This window comes from Desmodus rotundus, chromosome 2 (assembly GCF_022682495.2).
Source record: "Desmodus rotundus isolate HL8 chromosome 2, HLdesRot8A.1, whole genome shotgun sequence".
NCBI lineage: Eukaryota > Metazoa > Chordata > Mammalia > Chiroptera > Phyllostomidae > Desmodus > Desmodus rotundus.
In genome coordinates, this window is record NC_071388.1 from 194,299,659 (window position 1) to 194,316,588 (window position 16,930).

General features: G+C 43.9%; 1 protein-coding gene across 1 annotated transcript; it reads right to left on the minus strand.

The window, feature by feature from the left end:
• Positions 1 to 8,209: 8,209 nt before the first annotated feature.
• CXCR1 (C-X-C motif chemokine receptor 1) lies at positions 8,210 to 13,642 on the minus strand. Its single transcript, XM_024564121.3, has 2 exons — positions 13,584 to 13,642; positions 8,210 to 12,224 (listed from the first exon to the last, which is right to left on the minus strand). The coding sequence occupies exon 2, from the start codon at positions 12,214 to 12,216 to the stop codon at positions 11,140 to 11,142; it is 1,077 nt and encodes a 358-aa protein (XP_024419889.3). The 5' UTR covers positions 12,217 to 12,224; positions 13,584 to 13,642; the 3' UTR covers positions 8,210 to 11,139.
• Between the last annotated feature and the right edge of the window lie 3,288 nt (positions 13,643 to 16,930).

A 16,930-nucleotide genomic window follows, 5' to 3' on the forward strand; every position in this document is an offset into this window, starting at 1 on the left:
GGGGAGGGTGGTATAAGGGGACTAACTGGTAATGGGGAAAAACTACAATAAAAAAATAAAAAATAAAGCAGAAAGAGGAAGTGTGGCGAGTAGGAAAACAGCATTCTCCTTCGCTCCTTGTGGGAGGGAAGTCTGACCATCCTTCTCCTGTTGAGTCCCTTGTTTACAACTAGTGTATGTGCACCCAGTGAGCAAGCCGGGGTTCAGCACCTCAGGAAACCTCTCAGGGACCTTCTGCCCACCTGCTGCCTTGAAGCTCCTGGGCTTTCTTGCCGAGCTGGCCCTCGCCCCCTGCTCATTCCAGCCCATCCACCTGAGATGGAACATGTGTCTTTTGTTTGCATGGCCAAAATCTCCCAGCTTTTTCCATTTTCACTCCCAGCCCCATCTCCCTGACCCTCAGGCTGGTCTTAACCACAGAGCCCGCTCTCATTGCCCCCACTCTGAATCAGACCTGTGGGCTTTCCTCTTTCCCCAGAGGGATGAACTCATTCCCTAAAGGACCTTCATCTCCCATTCTTTTACCCTGACTTGAACCCCCAAGTGGGCCAAGGTCAGGTTCCAGCTGAGACTCTGCTAAATGGCATTCATCTCCCTTCCTTTGAGCAATAAGACTCAGACCTCAGCTGCAAAGTGGAGCAAAGATATAGGGCCATTGCTGACCGGGATGTGGGATCTAGGGAAAGTTATTTTAAGATGAAAGCTTGTATGCTAATGAGAATGATCAGGAAAGAGAGAAAAAAATGCGTGTTGCAGGAACATTGAGAAAGACCACTGACCCCTTTCCAAGCTGTCTTTCCATCTCAGAGCAGCCCTAAGACCTTTGAAAGTCACATATCCCAACTCTCCTATTAGCTCCCTGACCCTGTTACTTCACGCAGGAAGCTTTGCCATTAAAGTTGGAAGACTTGGGGTTCCTTGTCTGTACCTCAACTGACTCACCTTCCCAAGACTCTCTGCTCTAACAATAATGTCTGCCATTTGTCAAGGCCCTAGTTGATTCCAAGAGCCTGGCATACATTACCTTGAATCTTGACAAGCTTCTAAGACTATCATCCCTCCAAAGAGACAGGGGTTCAGAGAAGTTTCTTGCTCAAGGTCATATGAGTCAGGATAAACCAAGACGCAGCCTGAGTCAAAGCCCCCATGGCCCTCACACCACACCTCAGTGCTGGTCCATGTATCATGACCAGTTGTGAGCTCAGACTCTGAAAGTACCTAGTCCTTGATCTGAGCTGCAGTTTTGCCGCTTCCATGTTGCTGTGTTACCTTGGGCAGGGCACTAATCTCCTTGGCCTTATATTCCTCATCTATAAAATAGGGATAATAACAATTCCCCACCATAAGGTCTTGGTGAGCATTAAATGAAATAATTCATTTCATTAAAATTGAAATGAATTATTCATTTCAATTATAATTAATTATTCATTTCAATTATTCAGTAAAAAGTGTTTTTCACAGTGCCTGGCACATATTAGGTCTTCAACTATCAGCAGACACATCTGTGAGTGAGCGGTTAAGCTGATGTGTTGGATTGTAGCATGCAAATTTGCTCATGACCTTGAAGGCTCAGAAAAAGAAGATTTTCTGTGCAAGAGAACAATTTCAGAAACCCATTCTCATTGTAGGGTTAGTGACTGAAAGAAAAGTATTCCCCTCACTCAGGGGTATTTGCCTCTTTTTCCAAGGGCCCTGCTTACCCTCAAAGAACTGAACTGCTCCCAGATGAGGTAGGAAGGTACTGGAGGGTGAGAAGGGAGGAAGGAGAGGAAAGCGGGAACGAGGGAGTCCGCTCAGAAACTCCTCATGTTAGACCTGGTCAGTAACCGTCTGGAAAAAGCACACTAAGAAGTGGCCTCCTTTGGAGCACCTAACTACTAAAATTGTGATCTGAGCAAAGGTAGAATTTCATGTTAAATACTCACAGAGCTAAAGCCCTATTTGTACATCTCAGTAGATTCTTAAATTTAGAGCATCTCTTCTCAGAACTGGAGCTTCCTAACGAAACTTCATTTCATGGAAGAGGAAACTGAGGTTCAGAAAGCCGAAGTGAATATTTAAGGTCACAGAGCTACTAAGTCTTTCTTGTCTTTCTTTTATTTAATTGGAAGCATTTTTCCAAATCTTCAGGTCCAGCTTGTAGTGCACTAGGACCCCCAGATAGATCTCCTTGTCCCAGTCACCCTGATGCACAGGAAATTTCATCAACTCCTCACATATCCATAATTCACAAGTTTCCTTTGCCCCCTATGTTTCGTTTCTATAATACCTGCTCTTGTTTTAAGGGTCTAGCACAAGTTGGATACATAGTAGGCATTTGATGCATAATCGGTGAACTGGTTATGTGATTCTTATTAACATATGTTTTCTAAATGCCTTGGGGAATACAAACAGGGACAGTACCTGCTGAGTATCATCAGGATCCCAGCCAAGAGGAGGGCCAAGGATGCTGGCAAAGCAGAGAGCCCCACGCTGCATTACCCTCGGGCCTTACTTGCTCAGCCTCCCTCCATCCTCAACACTTTCAAAGTTGGAGCCAAGCCAGCTCTCTTTCAGGAAGACAGCTTTGTTGTTTACAATTTAGGAACCAAGAGAGGTACGGATGTGGCCCCATAGGTTTCTGTTGAGCAATAGAATTTCTTCCCATTTCGGAAGTGACTGCATTTCTTCAGAGGTATCTTCCCACTCACCTTCTAGATCTTACTTCTCCCACACCATTGATCTAAACCTGGATAAAATAAGGGGTTTCTAACATTATGAAGATTACCAGAGGGGAGCAGGGGTGGAGGAAAATGAAGAGAATAAAGGGGGTCAAATAGATGGTGATGGAAGGAGACTAGATTTCAGGTGGTGAGTACACAATGCACTATACAGATAATGTGTTATAGAATGTACACTTGAAACTTGTATGATGTTTTTGCCCCAATACATTTAATGGGTGCTAAGTCTGAGATAACATGGGGTCATTCACTTCTAACACACACATGTGCATGCACACACACATACACAACACACACATACACACTGTCAGTTAACTAGAAACCTGGTTAATATGTCCTTCAGGTTGACATTTAAGTGGATTGAGTGCTGGGCTGTGAAGCAAAGGGCCACCAGTTCGATTCCCAGTCAGGACACATACCTGGGTTGTAGGCCAGGTCCCCAGTAGGGGGAGCACAAGAGGCAACCATACATTAATGTTTTTCTCCCTCTCTTTCTCCCTCCCTTCCCCTCTCTATACAATAAAACCTTTTTAAAAAATTCACTGGGAGAAAGTTTTAACGATGCTTATCTTTAAAGAAAGGAAACAAAGAACAGGAATGGAAACTGTTTTCTTTTATTTGAATTGTTACTGACATCCTGTCATAACGGTGGACTGAGGAGGATGGGAAGCAACAACACATATACACACACCATACACAGAAATGTTAGATATCATATATTTTTAATTTTTAAATAAATATCTGAGATAAAAGCAAAGAGAGAGATAGAAAAGAGAGCTCAAGATCTCTAAGGGCCAGAAATAAAAGGTAAACTTAAAAATGTATTGACTTATCATGGAGCAGTGCAGGTGTTGAAGCCACAGGGACACAAGAGGACACTAGAACTGGTCTAGGATTGGGATGGTAACACCAATGGGTCTACAGATCCCATGCATAGCTAAGAACTGGAACTGGATTTCCGCAAAAACCAGAAACTAGGAAAGAGCTGGCCCACCCTTGACTGGAGCTAGAAAACACCTTCAGCTTTGAGACATGACCCTCAAGTGAGCTGCCTGCCCTAGACTATGAGGGAAAGAGGAGAAGAGGGCCACCTGAGCAATAGCTCAAAATCCCAAGCCTGAATAGCAAGTGGTGAGACCCCAATCCACCCTCTGGAATGGTGTGGAAACCCGGGACCAGATAACAAGGACAATAACATAAAATGCTCTGCACCGTGTGACTCAGTAGAGCCCAGCAAGGACAGCCAAGCCACGGCCCCTTCGTAACCCAGGACGCATGCAAGGCTCCCATGAAAACAGACTCTTCAAAGATGAGCTCACAATCAAATATTATAGAGAACTGACAACCACTACAATCAATAGTCAGCTGATACAACAAATGGGAGAATTCACACTTGAGTAACTAAAGATAATAGAGCAATCTGAATGTGACTTTAAAGTAAGCATTTTTTTTATTCCAGGATAATTTCATATCAAAAAATGGAGGATTGGAAGAGTGGTTTTGTTTTGGTTTTTTTTAAAGATTTTATTTATTTATTTTTAGACAGAGAAGAAGAGAGGAAGAAAGAGAGGGAGAAAAACATCAATGTGTGGCTGCCTCTCACACACCCCCCATTGGGGACCTGGCCCACAACCTAGGCATGTGCCCCAACTGGGAATCGAACCCACCACCCCTTGGTTCTCAGTCCTGCGCTCAATCCACTGAGCCACACCTGCCAGGGCAGAAGAATGGTTTTACCTTGGATCCCTTTCAAAATCACTGAAAATGGCACAATGTATTTATAAGGCATAATCCCACATGATACAAAAACAAAGAAATGGGAGAGAAAATAAAAGATAAGAGATTTTTTTAATGAAAGTCAGAAAATAGATATAAAGTGGTAACTGAGTTATCAGACCAGAAGAAAAAAAACCAGAGACAATGGAAAGAACAAAATCTTCAAAAAAATTAATAATACCTTCAGAAAGGTATGAGAAAATGTTGCATCTATGAGACAAGAAAGAGGGACCACAAAAGTGAATATTAAGGAACAGGGAAAAAAGCCCATTGGAAATTTAAAATGTGACAGCAGAAACTTTAAATTCCAATGAAAGATCTAGGAGATAAAAAGTAAGGGTAAACTCATGGGAAGTGGAAAGATAAAAATATTGAAAAATAGGCAGAAAGTGATAGAATATGAGAGACTCAATTTGGGGGGTTAACACCCAAATAAGAGAAATCCTAGAAAAAGAGAATAGAGAAAACAAAGGATAGCAAAGAAATAATACAAGAAAATTTCACAGTACCGGAGTTTCCAGATTAAAAGGCTTTACTAGGTACCCAGCAAAATGAATGAAAGAAAAAAACAAAAGGCAGGTTATTATGCATTCTAAAACTAAAAAGATAAAGAGAATATCCTAAAAGCTTCTAAGAGGAAATACGATTACATACAATAGATCAATGATTAGTACAGCATGAGAAGTCCAGCAGCCCTAGAAGCTACAAGAAATTAAAAGAACCTACAAAATTCTGAAGGAAAATAAACTCCAACCTAGAATTCAGTACTCATCCAAAACACCAATCAAGTATGAGAGTAGAGTCAAGGCTTTTTTGGAAATTCAGGTTCTCCAAAATGTTATCTCCTATACATATTTCCTCATCAAAGTCCAATAATCCAGCAAAATAAGGGGATAAACTAAAAGAATGATAGCTAACATTTATATAGTACCTACTGTATGATAGGCATTCTTTTAAATGTCTTGTGTGTGTGTGTGTGTGTACTCATTTAATTTAATCCTCATAGGAATTAGCAAAGCATTACTATTACCCACATTTTACAAAATGGTCAAGGGAGGTTAAGTAATCTGCCCTTTGTCACAAAGCCTGTAATCAGTAGTAGTCTGGCTCCCGAGCCCAGGCCCTTAAATAAAGAGGAATATTTAACACTCATTCATGAAAGAGACTTCCCCAACCTGACAAAGCATCCCTATAGAAACACTTTAGCTTACATCATATTTAATAGAGAAAGATTGAATGCTTTACCCCTGAGAATCAGAACACAGTAAGAATGTCCACTCTCACAACTTCTATTCAGCCTGGTACTAGAGGTCCTAGCCAGTGAAATAAGGCAAGAAAAATAAATAAGAGACATAAAGAAAAGGAAGGAATCAACTGCCTTTGTTCTCAGTGTCTTAATTGTGCACACATAAATTCCAAAAGAATCTTTAAAAATAAAACTACTAGAACTAATGATTGGATTTACTAAGGTCCCAGGATACTAGGTCAATATATACAACTCAATTGTATGTCCATATGCTAGTAAGGAAAAAACCAAAAAAAACCTTTGTTTAATACCATTTATAACAGCATCAAATAACCATAAAATAAATACTAAGGGATAAATTGAATAACATAAGTACAAAATCTATGTACTGGAAACTATAAAACATTTCCAAGATAAATTAGAAAATACTTAAATAATTGAAGAACTATGCTCATAAGTTGGAAGACTCAATATTCTTGAGATGTTAATTTTATCCAAATTGATCTATAGAGTCAACATAATCCAAAACAAAATCCTAGTAGGATATTTTCTAGAAATTGACAAGAAAATTTTAAATTTTATGTGGAAATATAGTTAAAGCAATTTAGAAAAAAAGGAACAAACTGGGAGAGTAATCTGTCCAGATTGCAACATGACTATGAAGGAGAGAGGTCTCCAGGAAAGAAAAAAGATTAATAGATTGTCCGATGAATGTGAATGCATTAAGGAAGACATTTCGGACTGAAATAATGAAAAGTACATGGAAAAATTCTATTGTTAAACAAAACTTGTACAAAAAAAGGAAACGTAAACATTGTACCTAACCATGAATAAGTTTTTACATAATCATTATAAACAAAAACATTGAATGTTGATTTAACCAAAATGTATGGTATCTATGTTCTGGGAGAAGGGAGTGTATGGGGCGGAGGGAGCGGGGAGGGCAGCACTGGTGTTTGCTGGACAGGGGTAAAAGCAGGAGAGAGTCTGGAGAGTGGTATATCTTCAGAAGCCAAACTAGAAAGTCAATAGGTATCTAAAACTGGGGGGAAATCAAGAGCAGTATAAGCATGGTATTTAGAAATATGTGGACCACTATTAGAGAAAGCAGCTATGACAGCTGAAAGTTGTTGCATTTGCCTGTAGGGAGTGTGGCAGGAGGGATGCTCCTGATTTTTATTATAAGCTATATTTATAAAAACTAAACAATGCACCTGAAATACTTTGACAAAAAAGAAAGACTAATTTTAGAAAGTCTAAGTTAACATATTCCATTTATTTTTTATTCTTTAATTCATTTCTACCCTCAAGGTTAGAAGAAATATCTTGAATTTAAAAGCAGAATGCCAGCCCTGGTTCATGTGGCTCAGTGGCTTCAGCACCAGCCTACAAACAGAAAGGCCGCCAGTTTGATTCCCAGTCAGGGCATGTGCCTGGGTTGTGGGCCAGGTCCTCGGTTGGGGGCATGCAAGAGACAACCAATTGATGTATCTCTCACACATCCATCTTTCTCCCCCTCTCTGCCTCCATTCCTCTCTCTCTAAAAATAAATAATAAAATTTAAAACAATGTCAGTATGGGCCCTGGCAGGGTAACTCAGCTGATTAGAGCATGCTCCACACACACCAAAGTCGTGGGTTGTGTCCGCATTCGGAGCACATACAAGAAGCAGCCAATGAACGTGTAAATAAGTGGAACAACAAATTAATGTTTCTCTCTCTCTCTAAAAATCAATGTTAAAAAAATTTAAAAAATTTAAAATAATGCCAAAATGAATAAAATCATTGGAGGTCAGAACTGCACTCTTAACTACTTTACTTGTAGCTTTCTGGGTCAGACTGAGAGATCTTCGGCCCCTCCAACCTCTGCGTGGAGACAGCAAAAGGCTGTATTCCGTTACAATTTCTTGGTCACCTTTGGGAAGACCCTTAGACCAAAGAGGAGATGATCATTTTATCTCATCTGCACCTATGAGATTTTTCAGCCTCTGGAAGACCTACTTAAAATGCAAGTTGCTGGGAAAGAGAAGATCTTAAGCCTCTATGGGATGAAATCCAGATTATCATTATTTTGCTGAAACTATTAAGAATGATCCACTAAGATAAGGGGACAAGGGATGCTGAGGGGCTGAGGTTGGTCAGAGGGGAGCTAACATACAGGAAAACAGTATATTTCAATATAATTATTTAGAGGCTGGAGCATTTTAACTAAGCCTACAAAACCAATTTTCAGTTTTTAAAATCAGCAAGCATTGTGCAGAACATACATTCACATCCCACCCCCACCCCCAACAACCCTGTCCTTGATGTTCAGCTTGTCCTTAACCCCAGTCCTACCTGTTTGATGGTAGGGCAGAGGTGTAATGGCCACCTTAACACGAAAGTACGTTAAGACCAAAAAATGATGCAGGCAACTCCATAGAATATAACAATTTATTATAGAGTAATTTCCTTACAGTGATGTGGGGTTGGAGCAGACAGGCAACCCAGCAATCTGCAGAGATTATTCTCCACTAACAGACCGCTGTTACAGTATTTTTTTCTAGTGTAACTTAAGGACTAATGGTGGACAAGACAAAGGGACAAAGAATAAGGTACACACTAGGAGTCATACCTCCTGGTGGTCTTGTGATAGATGATTGTTTATCATAGATATTATCATTTCAGTGTTTATATTTGACTCCGTTATCAGCCATTCCCACTCTTACTAACAAAAATATTTAAGGCTGCACTGTGTAAGTTTAATGAACAGACACGCTTGCTGATGACAGTAAGGTTGGTTAAAGGTCACAACATTAAAACTTAAAGATGGAAAAAATCTGGGACACAGAAATGACATTAGTTTTGTTCACAGCTACATCTGTAAGTGTCCCAAACTCTCTGCCATCTCTGACGCCCACTGCTCTCCTAAGATGCATCCCATCCCTGATCTCGGCACCACCCTGAATATTTAGCTGCTCCCCAAGGTGAACTTTCTCCTTGACTTTCACCAGATATCTAACCCTTACCCTATCTGGTGATCAAAATGCCAGTCTTTGATATTTCAATACACCATGCTATTTCAGTACCATAATCCTTGCATTTTTACAGATCCAAAATCCAAATCGTTTATATCTTGAGCCATACCCAGAGAACTACACACTACATTAACAAATCTAACAGAACAATGGTACACTTGTTTGAAGACAGTCCGACTCCATTCCTCTCCTGTTAAAACATTTCCAAGTCATCTTATTGCTGTTTGATTCCCACATCCCAAGTTACTAATGAGGCCAAGCATTTTTTTCCAATGTGTATTAGTCATTTGTATTTCCCCAGACCCAATATAGATCCTTATTAACTTACTGAAGCCCATGATGGAGTTGGCTTTGAGGTGGAGGAAGATGAACTTTGGGGGTTACAGTAGAAGAGGTAGGAAAGGTCTTAGGGGAGGGAAGGAAAGGAAGGGGAGGTTCCCAGGCCCCGTTCCCAGCTTTCCTCCCTGGATTCTTTGTGCATTCTTCTGTCTTCTCTCCTTAATCAGATCCATCTCTTAGGGCTTGGGCCCCTAACTCCTTCCTCACCAACCAATTTGGAGTCTCAAGCTGGGCAGGCAGAAGTACCTCCTTCCTGGCCACATTTTAGAAAATGCTCCACAGAAGATGGTGACCCTACCAGTGATGACTTTTTGTTCCAGCCACTGACTGGACTAAATAGCAGTGGCTACTGTTGTAGCCACTAACCCATCCCAGCTACTCACTCTAACACCCCTCCCTGAGACTCACTACACCTCCACATCCATCCCATTCCTAAGCCTCCCTCCTTATCTGGTCCCAATGCCATCTGGAACTCCCTACATCTCACTCACATCACTACTAACCTTTCCTACTTCTGGATCTCTCCCTATACTCTGACCCTTAACCTTAGCCCAAGCTGTTACGCCACCCCGGCTCCCCACCGCCACCACATCTCCCTCTAACCTCCACCTCGGATCACAATCTCAACCTTGACCTAAACCCCATTCCTGAAGCTCATTCCATCCCCAACTTCAAACCAAATAAAGCTTTTCCCTTACATTTTCTTCTAAGAGTCTAATAATTTTAGCTCTCGCGTTTAGGTCTTCAATCCATTTTGGGCTAATTTTTGTACATGGTATAAGGTAAAAGGTCAATTTCATATTTTTTTAACTTTATTTATTTTTAAACAGAGTGGATGGGGAGGAGAAAGACTGGGAGAGAAACATCAATGTGTGGTTGCTTCTCACACGCCCCCTATTGGGGGCCTGGCCCACAACCCAGGCACGTGCCCTGACTGGGAATTGAACCAGCAACCCTTTGGTTCTCAGGCTGGTGCTCAATCCATTGAGTCACACCAGCCAGGACCAATTTCATTTTTATGCATTTCTAATGGATTTCTAATTTTCTCAGCATCATTTGTTGAAAGACTATCCCTTCCCCGTTGAATAGTCTTGGCACCATTGTTGAAAATCATTTGATCATTTATGCAAATCATTTGATCATTTATGCTTAGGTTTATTTCTGGGCTCTTTATTCTCAGCTTCTTTTTATCCTTTGGCTCCATCAGCCTAAACGTATTAGGCTTTTTGCCTCATAGTCACAAAAATGCTGTCCCACGTCATATTCTATACCACACATCATATATGATAACCACATTCAAAGGCAAGATCCAAGAAGGTGTGTTTCTCTTTTTTTTTAATCAGGAGTATCTTCCAGGAGTCCCCTGGCCCCAGCAGACTTCCTCTTAAGCAATGTTTTGCACAATGCAGATTATTATGTTTTCTAGAATTTTGTTAGCTGGTTGCTAAACACCACCACCCTTGAATTGCCACGGTGGGAGCAGATATAACACGGAACTTAGCAAATGCTACAAGGCAGGACATTTTGTCTCCCTAGGGGACTGGTTAACCAGCACACACTTGCCTGTAAGTCTTCCTACTCAGAACTGGGGAATATGGCCACTCCTAGCTTAAAGAAGTCATGGAGGCATATATCATTTTCGGCCTCTCTCAAGGGAAGCAGACTTTGCTAGCAAGCAAGGAAAGGGAGACTTGGGGAAATAACTGTGGTGTTTGCCACTGATGGCTCCCAAGGCTGGGAACTTTTTGAACTCACTTCAAAGCATGTTTTTGAAATGTCTCTGAGAACAGAGTGCTATGGGCTCAGTGGTAGGATGGACAGAGCTCCCACAGATGACATAGTAATTACAGCGAGGGGTGAGGCTTCAGGGCAGGCTTTCTCAACCACACAATGGGTCCTGGTAAGGTTGTGGCCTCAGCAACTTCCTGTGCCCTCAGTGGGGGGCTGTCCTGACACAGAGACTGTGAATAGCCAATGGACATGAGTCTTGGGTGTTGACAGGAGGGAAGGAGCCCTGTGGGGCTGCAGCAGGGGTGGGGGTCTTAGATCGTAGTAGAAGTGTTCCTTGAAGAAGATCCAACAAAGGAAGGCTTGCCCTCCTTGGCCAGGAATTCCTTGCTGATCAGGCCATGGGTGGCCATGATCCTGAGGAGTCCATGGCGAAACTTCTGGCCAATGAAGACATAGATGAAGGGATTGAGACAGCTGTGGAAGAAGCCCAGAATCTCGGTGGCATCCAGGGCTCGGCCAATGTCATTTCGGCGTTGACAGGTCTCCTCGATGACCCGGAGCCTCATGAGGGTGTCTGTGACCAGGACCAGATTGTAGGGTAGCCAGCAGAGCAGGAAGACGAGCACAACAGCAAAGATGACCCGCATGGCCCGGTGCTTCTGCCCCATGTGGGCCTGAAACAGCGTGCGCAGGGTGAACCCATAGCAGAACAGCATGACCAGCAGGGGCACGAGGAAGCCAAAGGTCTGGGGCAGGACCCGCATCACCATGCGCCATTTTGTTGTATTGACACCCAGTTGCTCGTAGCAGACTGGGCTGGATAAAGGTGGTTGATAGGCCTCACGGAAGATGAACAGGGGCAGGGACAAGATCAAGGATAGAATCCAGATGCCTAAGCATATGAACTTGACCCAGTGCCGCTTCTGAGTCAGTGTGCGTGTGGCATGCACAATGGCCAGGTAGCGGTCCACACTGATACAGGCCAGCAGTAGAATACCACTGTAGAAGTTGACTTCCTTCAGGAGCGAGACCACCTTGCACAGTGGTGTGCCAAAGATCCAGCCCTTTGCCTTAGAGGCAGCCCAGATCGGCAAGGTCAGGGCGAAGAGCAGGTCAGCCAGGGCCAGGTTCAGCAGGTAGACGTCGGTGACAGAGCGGCTGATCCGGCTGTATAAGATGACCAGCATCACCAGGGAGTTTCCCAGCAGGCTCAGCAGGAAGACCAGGGCATAGATGACTACCACAGTGTACTTGTTGAGGGTCTCAGTGTCCAAGTGGCAGGGGCTATAATATAATTCTGTGGGTGGTGTGCCGGTGAAATTCATACCACCAAAGACATCCCACCAATCCATATCATTCCAGGATGAAGTCTCCATGACGTAATTCATGATTTGATCTAGTTGAAAGATTAGGAAAAATTGTGATTTGTAACTCAGATTCAAGTTGCTCTCATCAAGGATGTGAGAACAGTTACTGGGATATTTTTTGCCTCCCTGTTGCTTTGGCAGCCAGAGATCCCTTCCTTGCTTCCTTCTTGGATTTCTTTAGAGGTCAGTGCTACCTGGCAATGTGGTCAACCTTCCGTAACTCCTTATCTGAGTGTGGAATGAGATGAACTACGGGGAAAAAACCTTGGTCACTGGTCGGCCCTACACCTACTTCAACTCTATCTATAATTCCACCTCTGTCCTTTCTTTGGCCTTCTATATCCTCAGCCATGTCTGTGCACTCAGATGGGAGGACCAGGTTAGTCCTGGACATTTGGGAGGAGCCAGCATTAAGCAAAATGGAAGGAGGCACACCTGTCCCCAGATATCCTTTTCTATGTTATTTCCCCTCCTGTGTTATTCCTGATTCTGTTTAACCTTCTTAAAATCTACTGAGGGAAAGAAATGATAATAATGAAGCATTAAAGTGCATTTGAAGCCTTCTCCCTAAAGAAGCAATAAATGTTTGGTTCTCTGTCTAAAGGAAGTATAAGCTTTTGAGAGCAATCCCCATCTTGGTCCCTGAAATCACCTCCTAAACATCCACAGGAACATTCAGCAGTTTTCGAGTATCATTTTAAATGGTGAAACACTTTGTTGAAGCAAAATCTTAACAGAAGCCCAGAATGTAAAACAAATCAAGCCTCATCTCCTGGAGAGGGAAGCTGTGGTGCTCCCTCTACCCAGACTGCTGCTAGAGAGGAGGCTCCCCCAACCCCCAGGCCTAGTCAGAGAACAGTCTGAAAACCTTTGGAAAGTTACCAAGACTGGAAATAAGGATACCTTGCATCCGGTCCTGATTCTATCATGGATAAGGTGTGTGACCTTGAGAGGGCCCATTTACCTCTCTAAATTTCAGTGGTCTCCTCTGCAAATTGAGGGAGGCAGAGTCAATGACCCCTGAGTTGTTTCCAGGCCTGAGGTTCTGTATGTTCATTCAGATCCACACCCTTTAGCACAATCTTTTCTGCCAGTATTGCAGTTTCCCAGAAAACAAAGTCTTAGAGCAAAGCAGTAAACATCACATTGGGGAGGTATAAGCCTCTTCCTTGCAAAGGAGGTGAGAAGGCTATGCCTCCTTGTCACCAAAGACAGCCACCAGCCACATATAAAGTCAGAATTGAATATATGATCACAAGGGAGGAGGCAGAAAGCCAATTGAGCAGAAATCTTCAGATCCCAGAGAAATGGATGCATTTTCTAAAACACAGTCAAACCAAATCTCCCCATCCCAAAGAAAGTCCTGGCCACCAGAGGTGGCTTCCTACCTGAGGCACCACCTGTAAGAGCCTGAAGCTTAGAGGCCAGAATGATTTAACCGTTAGAGGGAACTTGATGAATAAAGAGGAAATAGTGACTCCACGTCACAGCCTCTTCTTGGAGCCCTGCCCATGTCTACATTTGGAGAACAGACAGAGTCGAGGGAGGAGAGTCCGTCAGACATTCGCAGGGTCCATATGTCCAAGCAGGGGCACCGGGCAGGAGGATGGAGTTTAAAGTAATTGTCTGAATACTCTACTCATGGATGACTGTTTTTATTATCCTCTTTTTCTAATAGTTATTTCCATTTGTTTCTTCCTTACATCCCCTAGCAAACCACCTTGGAAAGCTTCCAACTTGCCTGACACAGATAAAGGGCAAAGGATTTGACTTTTTACAGTAGAGACTTCAGAAGGAGTCCACTGGAGAAGGACCTGAGGGGTCCTCCACTTTGGAGAATTCAGGGGTGATCTAGGGGGGAAGAAGATTGAGGACTGTCCTTAAGCTGTGTTTGTGCCAAAAGCACACCACTTTTACTTATATTGTAAGATCCCGTGGGGTGGCCTGGGGGCCAGTGGAGATGTGGAGGGAGAAGGACCCCCTTTCAGCCTCTCCTTCCTTTGCCCAGCCACTGCCAACAATGTCTGATTAGAATTGCCCTGATGCTGGGGGCAGGAGCTGCCTAGAGCCCAGCTAGACAACAGGGGACCATTGGAGTTGGGGCAACTGGTGAACAGAGGAGGTAGAGTTCATGTCACTCTGCTCCTCCCTCTGTACTGAAGGATGGCTTCTCCGGGAACCTGCCTCAGCTGCCTCCCGCAGCTCAGGTCTGCACCCCACTCTACCCCTCTGGTACTTCAGTCATGTCTCCATTGCCACATGAGCTCTGCTGTACTGCAATGCTGTGTTCACCAGTCAGCCTTCCCCTCTAGACTGCGGACTCCCGCTCCTCCGCCAGGGAACCAATCAATGGCTGTGCAATGAATGACACTAGACATATCCTCTGAGTTATGGATCATGGATCACCATCCTAGCGTAGGCTGGTCTGTCTGGCACTGTTCTTGCCCAATCATCCTCTATTGTTTTGGGTTTTTTTTTAAGATTTTACTTATTTATTTTTAGAGAGAGGGGAAAGGAAGGAGAAAGAGAGGGAGAGAAACATCAATGCAAGAGAGAAACATCGATTGGTTGCCTCTCATACGCACCCCAACCAGGGACCAAACCTGCAAACCAGGCTGTAGCTTGTTCCCTGACTGGGAATTGAACCTGTGACCTTTCACTTTGAGGATGATGCCCAACCAACTGAACCGCACCAGTCAGGGTTCATCCTCTATTGTTTCAAGTTAGCGCCAATCTGTTTGAGTGCAAATCATGCCTGTACATGTAAATGCCAAACTTATCATGCCACTGGTGCCCACAGTTCTGCCCCTGGCAAGCATATTTTTTAAGCTAAGTCATGTTCTCCTCCTGCATTCTTTTATCATTTATCAATAGTAGCAGGAAGTGTAGGAGACCATTGCCTGGGGCTACCCAAGTTTTATTTTTACTGCTGTGGGACTATTGTGATCTGATGCCTAGACTACAAAGGACTTGAAGATGCAGAGTCCTGAAGGGAGTGGACATTCCCCCTATTAATCATCCAGGGAAAAGGTAGCTCCTGAGGCAGAGAGTAGTGACTGGACAGAGGAGAGAACAGGCTGTCTGGGGCCTGGGCTGCAAAACGCCTGCAAGCAGTGAAGTGCAAGCTGAGGCTACAGGGAAAGAGAGTGTTTGCCACAAGGGGGCAGCAGTCACTGGACCGGAAGTCCTTGCAAGGGACCCCTCCCTGAGAAAGACCAGGGCAAGAGCAGCCATGACTAATATCTATTTTAAGCCCCTCTTGTGCATAATTCCCTCCTGCTTTTCCCAAGCCCTCTGTCAAGTCGCTTCAGCATTCCAGTCTATTTACACTAACAACTGAGGTACTGGGAAAGGGTCTGCTCCACCCTCCAGCCTGAGTCGTAAAGGGGAAGCAGCCCCTCTCGAGGAGCAGCCCTGGTAGCTTGGGCCTCCAGTGGGAAGACAATCTGGAGGTCAAGAGTTGAAAAAAATCTTTCCCTTCACGGTAGGAAAGAGCATTTCACTGAGGAGGGGGAAAGGCTCATATACATGAGCACGAGATAATGTTTTACTCACTTGAAAATGTTCCAGCAAGTCTGCCCCACACAGCTCATCTTCCATACCTCACATTCCACTTCTAACTGCTCCCTCACAATGGATCTATGATGGTCCTGATGGGGAAGCATTTTCCCATTCTGCGCAGAACATCCAGTGCCACAAAGATTGTCACGGCACGGGGAGCCTGAATGCCAATCTGCTGGCAAAATGTGGAGGTGCAGGGCAGCGGTCCCCCACTTTTTTGGCACCAGGGACTGGTGGAGCTCAGGTGGTATTGTGAGCGATGGGCAGAGGCTGTAAATAAAGATGAAGCTTCGCTCGCTGGCCCATGGCTCACCTCCTGCTGTGCAGTCCCCACTTGGGGACCCCTGGTGTAGGGGAAGTCAGAGATGCAATATGGCTCCAGTAGTAAAGGTGTCTGGGAAATGTTGGGCTCTCTGTTTAACCTTCTGTGACTGTTTAAGTGTCTGTAGCCTCAGGCTAGGCTGACTACCCAGAAAGCCAGAATGCCCCCAGGAAAGAGGTTAATAAAGGTACCGTGTGGATAACTGCCTGATGTTATCTGTTGACTTAGGAATTCATTGTCCTTTCTGGCCGTCTACGTGACTACCCACCATACAGTTTTACTATTAACCCCCTGTAAAAAAGAGACACTGTCCTGGGAGGGTGTGTGGATTTTTTCCCTGCCCCCACCACTGCGAGAAAGCAGCTGTTTTGGCCATGTATGTAAGTCTCTCCTATTAAGGCTCTTAGGAATTTAAATAAGGCTACATGTCAGTTTTTCGGAATTGATCCCAAATTTAGAATTTGGGGGCTTTCTCCCAACAGGAGGACTCTTCTTGTCACTCTGTTTTAAAAATAGCAGCTTCACCCTGACTGGTGTGGCTCACTGGGTTGGATGTCACCCTGCAAACCAAAAGGTTATTGGTTCAATTCCTGGTCAGGGCACATGCCTGGGCTGTGGGCCAGCACTCTGGTTGGGGGGCATGCAAGAGGCAACCAATCAATGTTTCTCTCCCTCTCTTTCTATGTCCCTCCCCTCTATCTAAAAGTAAATAAATTAAATCTTTTTTTTAATATATATATTTTTAAATGGCAGCTTCTATGCAAGATCAAAAGTGGAAAGAGGGTGGGGGAGAGAGGATTCACCCCTCTCCCCAAGGACAATCCCCATTGGCACATGACAGGTTCAAGGACA

What these genes read in the sequence shown, in the direction of transcription:
- CXCR1 (XM_024564121.3), bottom strand. Translation starts at nt 12,216, where the DNA reads ATGAATTACGTCATGGAGACTTCATCCTGGAATGATATGGATTGGTGG.